Here is a 9,185-nt window from a genome sequence, read left to right on the forward strand (position 1 = left end):
GTGCATGGATCTGCAGCACAGCCAGAGCCCTGCATGCTGGCTGCGAAGCTCCTGGTGCCCATCAGGAGGGTGTCCCAGGCTGTCCCCACACTGCTCCCCAGCACTGCAGCTCTCCTGTCAAGCGCAACTTTTCATTTTTTGCATTGGCCTTTTCCCCTCTGAAATCCTAGCACTAGGAGCTGCTCTGTCCTGCGGCAGGGTGTAAGCACTCTGTATTTTTGGACCAAATAGTTTCCCAGTGGCTGCTGGCAGCCATGCTTTCTGCCTGTGCTGATGACACTTTTTTGGTGGCTGGTGGCTGCACAGAGCACAGCTGCTGGGATTTGGCACCGCACTGCAGGGTTGAGCTGCTCCACGCAGATGTGTGAATTAATGAGCCAGCTAATGTGGCTCAGTGCCTCCTTGCCTCTCAGACCTCTCAGCACCATCACAGCTGCAGGGACGGGGATGGTGAACTGGGGGAGCCGGGCAGCAGAGCAGAGGACCCCAGTGCTAATGCCCATGCTGCAAAGCAACAGATGGCAGTGAGGCTGTGCAGCAGGGATGGAAGCTAGCAGTGGGGTCAGGGCAGCTATCCTTTGTCCTTGAGTCAGGACCAACCGGGTTGGTTTGGTTGTTATGTCCACCTGGGACAGGGCTTCCCTCCTTGCAGCCAACACAGCTGCATCTGCTAAGGAGGGTGGAGGGCTTTAATGAGCAGCCCCACAGCAGAGGAGTGCTACAGTACCGGAGTGTGCACCCTCCTGTCCTGTCCAGGATGTGCGGATTTCTGCAGAAGAATGTCCTGTGCTGCTGAATGAGGCTGTAGGAGCAGCTGGACTGTGCTCACCTCTGTGTCCTGCACTGCTGCAGTAGGTAGAGTGCTGCCAGGAGCTGTGGCTGCTGGCACTCAGCTGGCACATCCCTGAAAGCACTCAGCTCCTGGGAGCTGGGGAGCAGCCATGGATGCTGGCTGTCCGGCCAGGCCATGCTGAGGGTGAGGATGGTGGTGGCTGCGTGGGCACCAGCACAGGGACACGGGATGGTGGAGCTGGGTGATGACATGTGGGGCTGGCACCGTGCGTGAGCTGGCATCTGTATGTAGGAGATGGGGAGAGAGGCAATGGGAAAGGGAGTGGGAGTCTGCAGTGTGCATCTGGGGAGCTCTCACCGTGGGTCCGAGCAGGGCAAGGGGGGCTGGTGCCCTTTGTTGCTGTGCCCATTTGGTGCCTGAGGCTGGGGAATGTGCTCCTGTGCTGTTCTATTGGTCTGCAACCAGGGACCAGGGCACAAATGCCAGAGCAGGCTCCCCGCTGATTAGCGTATATGCAAAGAAACCTAACTAGCTTCAGCATTGTGCACAGAGCTCTGCAGGGGCCCACAGCTGGGTGTGGGGTGCTAGGAGGGTGCTGAGGGGTATCTGCTTGGAGCAGCAGTGACATCCCCAGCTGATCTCTGGGATCTCTGCCCTGGGACCCCGTGTGAGGGCACGAGAGGTCCTAGATGGAAGGAAGAGGGCTGGGGGTGGCTACCGCTCTGCTTCCCACCCCCACTTCTGCTTTTTCTTCTCATTCTATTGATCTTCAATTTCTTTTCACTTTCTGTCATCGCAGCCCACTCGGGCTCCCTGGGGAGCAGCCGGTAGCAGCCTCCTGGGGGAACGGGGGCCGGGGTCTCCTCCGCATATGAGTGCAGCACTGTGGGCCCTACTCCCCCTGAGCCCCTCTTCCTGCCTGCATGGTGCCTCCAGCTTCACTCCCTGGCCCCAAGGTGTTTCTCTACCCAGCATTGCTCGAGCAGGGAGGATTTTCATTTTGCAGGGTTTTTAGAAAGGGTTCAGATAGAGTTTTATTTTCAAGTAATACTTTTTTTTTTTCTTGGCACATAACTCCTCAGCCTGCACATGCATGACCCCAATACTGGGGGTCCCAAGGCCCCAGTACCCCCAGCCCATCCCTGGTCTCCAGAGCTCCCTGGGGCACAGCTACTGCCCCCCAGCATACAGAGCCAGCTTGGTCACCATGGAGACCCATGAGGAGGATTTTGAACCATCTCGGAGAAAATTTGGCAATTCCCTAGGCTTTGTGTAGCCATAGGTTTGGGCTGCAGAGCTGTCTGTGTGACCATGCCCCCCATCCCAGGCCATGGCAGTGGTGCCCATAGGGCGGGTGGCATGGGATGACAGAAATCACTGCATCCCTCTCTTCCAGACCACATTCCTAATTTGTCCCTGTAGCGGATGATCCCACTGTCAACCTTCGACTTGAGGAATGGGTTTGCAGAAACAAGGGTTGCTGTTGCTGTTTGCTGCTGCCGGGTTGGATTTTGGAGGGCATGAAACTTCTGGCTGTGTCTCAGCAGCAAGCAGCCATCACAGCCAGATGGACAGGCGGATGGATGGATGGACAGATGGATGGACACGGTAGTGCTTGCCTGGAGGTCTCTGGGTCCGGGGGCTCCCTGAAGCTGAGGACGGGTGGGAGCAGAGGCTCGGTTGGAGGGGAATGCTAATCAGAGTGTGTGCTGGCAGCAGGCAGAATGCTGCACAATAAATAGCCATTTTAATTACCGCACAATATTTACAAGATTGCTTCCTCATTTGGGAAATTAAAACAAATGCTCCATCAAAATGATCAACATTGTACAGAGAAGCAGAGGGCTGATAGAGAAATACATCGGCTGTTAATGAAAGAGTAATTGGCACCTTGGTTCCGGCGTGGCTTCCTCCTCCTCTGTACAACCACGGCATGAATGACGGCACAGGACAGCCCTGGGCGGATGGCAATGGAGCGGGGCACAGACAGCAGTACCCATTCTGGGCTCCCAGCCCCACTGAGGCTCTTCAAAGAGAGGATGTGGGAAGGCTGGGTAGGGGACGCTGAGCTGCAAAACCCTCTTTCGCTCTGGTGGGGTTCTGCTGGCTGCTTTTGTCTGTCTATCTGTCCTGCAGTTATCCCGGGAATTAATGGCTGAACGGACCCAGCTCTGGCTGCTTTGCTGTCTGTCTCATGATGTTATTCCCAGGTCCTGGGATCACGTGAGGATTTGGGGACACAGACTTGAGGAAAAAAAAAAAAAAACTTCTTCAGCTATCCTGGATATGGATAAACTGTCTCAGAATGTAGCTAAAGACAGGCAGAGAGGGGATGGAATAGATGATACTGGGTTTCTGAGTATTTGAGATGGATAAAGCCATTCGTTAGCCCCATTGGGACTAAAGGAAGTGGGATAGTGCTTAGGTCCCCATGGGGGCACTGCTGTGGTGGTCCCCACACCCATGAGCATCCCACCAGTCCACCCCAACCCACAGAGACTATCCTAGGTTGGTATGGGCCCTATGGGCACTGCAGCCCCTCTCCAGGCTGCCCCTTCCCTTCCCCCTCCCTGTGCCTTTCTTCGTCTCCATTCTTTCTTTTTTTGCAGTGCTTCTGTTGCCATGGGAACAGTGATATCAGTAATCGGGGTGGGGCTTCATGACATTGATGAGCACAGCAAAAGCCCATTTATGTAACGAGCGCAGAGCCCCTGCTCCTACATGGGCACACAGAGGGGAGAAGCACTGTCATGGGACCCTGCCCTGCACCCCTCTGTGTCTCCCATCCATCTGGTGCAGAGGCTGGCAGTTGCAGAGATGTGCAAGGTGTAGGGATGCATGGAGTACAGGGATGTATGAGATGAAGGGGTGCAGGGATGTATGTTGATACCAACCAAGGCAGAGGCAGGCAGGCGGGGACCAGCTCTGTGCAGCCTTGCCTGGCCATCATTCCTGCCCACCACACAGAGCTGCCTTTTGCTTTTCCCACCGGGTGTATTAATCACAGCCTGTGTCAATAGCTTTTACTGTTTGGTCATTAAACCACAGAGAACGTCAAACAGTAGCAGTGCCCTGGCAAAAGCAGGGCTCGTTTGCTGCGTGGCTGGGGAGGTTTGGAGGACAGCTACAGAGATGCATCAGAAATAGGTCAGGCATACGACTTCCAAGGACATCTGAAGAAGCAGCAGGATTTAATTATGTTCAGATACCCGCTGACAGTTCAGCATTCAGAGGAGGAGATTCCACCTCAAATAGATCAGGGGAAATCATGACAGGATGGCCCTTCCCTGCCAGGGAAGGGATCTCCTGGGCTGTGCTTGGGGCCCGGAGTGTGGGAGCACATGGAGCTACGGGAGGGGTTGGGGAGATAAAGGGCAGTGGGAGAAGGTGGGCAGCTCTGGGCTGTCACCAGGAGCTGTGGGGCTGGGAGTCATTGTCACATAGTCTGGGTGCAATGAATGCGTGGTTGATGGTAGCCACAAACAGAGTGGGGCAGAAACCAAAGTCAGGAGCTTGGTGTGCTCAGTGCATGCCCAGAGTGCTGCCTGGGACAAATGGGACCTGAGAGCAGCCGGATAAACACTGTGCTCCTGTCCAAATCCAGTCAGAGTCATTTAGTTTGAGAGCAGTAAAAGCCACGTGCAAATGTTTTCCATTCAAAAATTCTTTTGATTTTTAGATTAGGAAAGTAGCAGTTCTTTCTGTGTGGTTTGGGGTTGTTTGTTTGTTTGTTTTTTGATTTATTTATTTGTTTGTTTATTGGTGAAACATTTCAAATATTTCTGGAAATTCACCAACAGGTAGGTTGTTCTGTTTTCACAAATTTTTTATTGCTTTTCCTCCACAGCTTTTGTTTGACTTCACGTTCATGGCCTGGGGATTGCTATCAGGTCCCACAGTGGAGAGCAAAGCGTTCCTGCCCAGCTCCCACCAACAGTGGGTGTAAATGGTGTTGGTGGCACCTGAGCTGTGGGGTCAGCAGCCCAGTGCCAGTTCTGCACGTTGCTGCATTGGAAGCTCTGTGCATTCAGCTGTGCCATCACGGCCCCGGATCAGAGATCACTCTCCAGCACAGGACAGGGGACAGCAGAACAGGGTGTGCCTGGTCCTGCTCTCCTCTATGCCCTCACCTTTCTGCTGCAGTAATTTCTGGTGGAAAATAGGGGATGGGCCAAGGCCACGATAGGAACGTCTCAGGGTTTCCATCAGGGTTTAAGGCTTTCCCCCAGGCTGGCACCAAACCCTGCAGCACGGCACCGTGACACTGCGGGCTCTGCTGGCTCAGGGAAGTCTGAAGGGTTCCACCGGCATAGCGGCTGGGAGCGATGCTCGCACTTAATGGCTCGGCTGCAGGGAAAGCCCTCGCGAGGCAAAGCTTAATGAAGAAGTCAGCGTGCACTGGGATCAGACCTGCCGCCTGTAACCGAGCCTCATTGTTATTTAAATTGGGCTCCTGGCAGGGCTGGGAGAATAACACACGATCAGACAATTCTTCTGAGCAATGCGATGAACCATGCTCAGGGAGCCAGGAGGCGGGCTGGGGAGAAGCTCGTGTTGTGGGGCAGCGGCAGTGAGCAGCTCCAAAGGCAGCAGTGTGCTGGGGCTGCGGGTCTGCCCCGTTCCCCTTGGCACACTGGGAAGCAGGAGTGCTCCCACTGCCACAGAGGCTCACTTGTGTGCTCACCCAAGGCGGTGGAAAATCCCCGAAGCTTGAATCAATGGCAAGGAGCATGCCTGCTTCCCCTCTTATAGTCAGAGGATATGAAAGCCAGTTATTGATCAAATGGATTTGGAAACAGGCAGCAAAACCCAAAGGATTTTACCACTAACTTTGTTTAAGCAACGGTGCAAGAAGGCGGTTTGATGTGAGCCACTTTTGGGTACATGAAACAGAATTAATTTGTTCTTCCTGAAAACCCAGCAGAGAGGAATATGAAATATTTAAACCGCCCAACTGTGGTTGTGATGCTCTGAACCACAGGGTCCCAGCGGGAATGGCACTTCCCATGCATGGAGGTCTGGAGCACTCCCACTGCAGCTTTGCTGTTCCTGCCCCTTGCCCAAATGGGAGACCCAAAGAAAGACAGAGATTTGAAGTCTTTCCTCACTGCATTTATCTATCTGCAATGTGCTGTGCCTTGAGTAGTGATGGGAGGAATGTTGCACATCCACACCAAGTTAGGAAGCAGCTCACTGTTTGCAGCCCAGCAGCTCCGTATCCCCCTGCCCTGTATGCTCGTGGGTGCTGTGAGTCCCATCAGAACAACACGGGCTGGTGGGAGAGCCTGGAAATGGGGCACAAGCTGCAGAGAGTGTGCTGTGGTGGAGGGGAAGCCTTTGAAGCCCCCTCCTCTGAGCAAATCTGGCAGCACCACCTCGGCAGCCCCAACAGCCTCTCCTGCAGGTTCCAAGGAGGCAGCAATTCCTGCGCCTGCCCTGCCGCAATGAGAGCTGGATGTGAATATGAGGTGAATGCTGCTGGGGTCTGGAACTGGAGCAGTGTCTGTGGCCACACAACTCTCCCATTACTGGTGATCCTGCCAGGGTTTACATAATACCCCTGTCCTGCCACTGGGGCCGCTTGGCTTTGTGCAGCTGCTGAGGATGCTTTCCCCACAGTGGATGTGCAGGCTGGGCTCTCCCCACTTGAATGTCACTTCTCTCTCTGCTCTCTGTCCTCAAGATGTGAAACATGCAAAAATGTTGAGAGCAGAAAGGGAAACCCCAGAGCATCTGTCAGATCTCTGGGCACTGGGAAGCCCCCCATTCACCCCCTTGTCACAGGACAGGATACTTGGCGGGGGCACCATGAACCCCACAGCACTGCTGCAGGCACATGGCCCCAGGTACCTGGGTAGAACCCCCCTGCAGCCCTGTGACTGTGAGCAATGGGAGGCACTGATGATGTCCTAAGGAAGAACACAGTGTATGGAGGTGTCTGCATGAACAATCTGAGGTGAGAGATTTTAAAACTCTGCTTACATCCCCCCAGAATTGGGGTCAGCAGGAGCCATCCTCAGGGTCACAAGCAACTGGAATCCATCCCTGTGCTGGGTTTCCTGGCACGACGCAGGGTGAGACGGCATCCGCAGAGCACGCAGGGGCTGCTGAGACACCTTTATATCTCATTAGGGCTCCACTCTTCCTCCACCTGCTTCCTGTGGGGGATTCAGGATCCTAAGAAACACGCACTGAGAAAATGAGAAAATCTGCTGTCAGTCTCATTGGATTTGCTTAGAGGGAGCTGATCTGTGCGCAGCTGGCACAGTGTCCCCTTGCTACAGGCACCTTGTCTGTCTCCTGTACGCAAGATCCTTTGGGGAGCACTGAGCACAGAGCTGCTGCCTCTGCTCTGTCTGGAAGATTCCATAAAACTGCAGGTTTATGGGAATGGGAATGAACTCTGCTGTGTTTGCCCCTGCTCCATGCAATGCACTACTGCGAGAGTGTTGGTTCAGTTCTGTTCATGTGCTCATCCTCTCCTTGCACTTCTGAGGACTTTACTTGCGTTAATAAATACAAGAATTTTCTTATGAAGGAGCTGCGTGGATGCTCAGCCCGATGTGTTCTTGGTGTGTGGGGGATCTGAGTACACAGCTCCCATGGAAATCAATATGGCTTTGGAAGTCCCACCTTTAATATAACATGAGTCTCAGTGTGTTAAATAATGAAAACGGTAAAGTAAGGGAAAACAAGAAAAAGGAAAGCAGCCTCCTGAAAGCAGAAACCATACCTGGCTTTTGTGTTTTGCGGCTCAGCAGAAGGAGGAAAGCTTGAATGTGAATACTGACATGATTATCAGTGCTTGTATAGGGAAATTAAAGACGTCTCCGTGGTTCCTGCTGCTGCTGGGTTTCATATGCAACAGCTATGAGGGCTGTATTTGGAAAATGGGTACATGCATTAAAAGAACAACAAAGAAGAAATAGCAAAGCACAGTTAAAATGAGCAGAATTTAGCTTGGCGTGGTTACATGCTAAGTGCAGCATGCACTTAGGATTATATACCAGTTTCCTTTGCAAGAGTACACAGGAAAAGCATCAAAATGACCTGTTATTATTTTTCTTATTCCTTCCATTCCTTTGCATGCATAAAGAGCTATTTCTGTTGTGAAGATTTCTATGTGCAAAGCTCCATGAATGGGCCTGGGCCTCAATCAGGGGCCCCGCAGCTGCACCGCCTCCAGCCAGCAGCCAGGAATGTCTCTGCACTCCTTGGGACAAAAGCTCTGCACGAAGAGGGATGCCTGCAATTTGTCTTCCCTCCTTAGCATTAAGATCGCAGGGTGCTGGGTGTTAGTAACTAGCTGTCTGCTTATGGAAAGACACTACCAGCAGGACAGGTCAGCTCTGGGATTATGATTATAATGGAGCTTTTTAAACAGCTGCATAATAGCAGCTCTGGGCCTATTTCTGGTATCTTCCTGGGCAACAAATTCCATGAAGCTTGGGGGGCATTCTTTGGAGCAAGAGCCTGTGGGCAGGAGGGCTGACAAGGCAGGGCAGGGACAGTCACAGTCATAGTTGTTATGTTTTGGTAAAGCTGCCTGCCATTCTGATTTAATGCTCCCGAAGCAGGCTCAGTGCATGGGGCTGGCATGAGGAGAGCTGAGGAGGTAACCCTGGGGGGAGGGGAGAGGGGAGCTCTCTGTAATGCCATGGGCAGGGGGTGAGGAGAACTGTTGGTATGAGATGGGACCTGGAGGATTCAGTGAGATAGGAAAATGAGGCTATTGTTGGAACTGTAATTGCACCGTAATTTTTTGAACTGCTATTGTTTGTACTGAAAATCACCACAAAGTCCTGAAATCACCACAGGTGCACCCCTGAGCTTTGCATCCCCCCTCCCCAGGCTGCTGCTGGCTCACATTGTGCAGGAAATCAGGGCAGGACAAACGATCCTGGCTTTAGCGCTGTAAAGCTTTTGAGTTTGGGAACAGCAGTCTTCCTGCCAGCTCTGCAGCAAGCATTCATCACCCAGCGTAGGTGCCTCCTGCGAGTGACCTGAAGCCTGGATTTCCCTGTGGATTCTTATACCCCAGTTACTGTCTCTACTGTTATTGCGTGCCCACAGCCCAGTGACTCACGCTCGCCCCGTCCCTGCCCGCAGCACGGCTCGGCCCGAGGATGCGCCCCTGGGTACGGGATGCAGGTGCTGTATGCAAATCAACGCATGGGCGGAGCCCCGTCGGACCACGCCCACTCGCGCGTCGACACCGCGCTATGCAAATCAGCATGCAAAGCGGGGGATTGGGGGCGGGACTTGAGCCGAGAGGAGCGAGCGGGAGGCGGGGTCCGTTGTTAGAGGGCGGAGCTTGTTATGCAGATGAAGGGCGGGGCTGAGGTGATATGTAGATGAGGGGGCGGGGCGCTGCCGGGTGTGCGTCGCTGCC

The 9,185-nt window shown here is 53.5% G+C and overlaps 1 protein-coding gene across 1 annotated transcript in view; it reads left to right on the plus strand.

The window, feature by feature from the left end:
- The first annotated feature begins 8,938 nt into the window (after positions 1–8,938).
- The window catches only part of LOC104913486 (leucine carboxyl methyltransferase 1-like), a 5,501-nt gene continuing 5,254 nt past the window's right edge, over positions 8,939–9,185 (plus strand). The window contains exon 1 of the mRNA XM_031555783.1: positions 8,939–9,085. Within this exon, the coding sequence (XP_031411643.1) occupies positions 8,939–9,085 (147 nt within the window). The remainder of the gene's footprint in view (positions 9,086–9,185) is intronic.

This window comes from Meleagris gallopavo, chromosome 16 (genome assembly GCF_000146605.3).
Source record: "Meleagris gallopavo isolate NT-WF06-2002-E0010 breed Aviagen turkey brand Nicholas breeding stock chromosome 16, Turkey_5.1, whole genome shotgun sequence".
In the NCBI taxonomy this organism is placed as follows: Eukaryota; Metazoa; Chordata; class Aves; order Galliformes; family Phasianidae; genus Meleagris; species Meleagris gallopavo.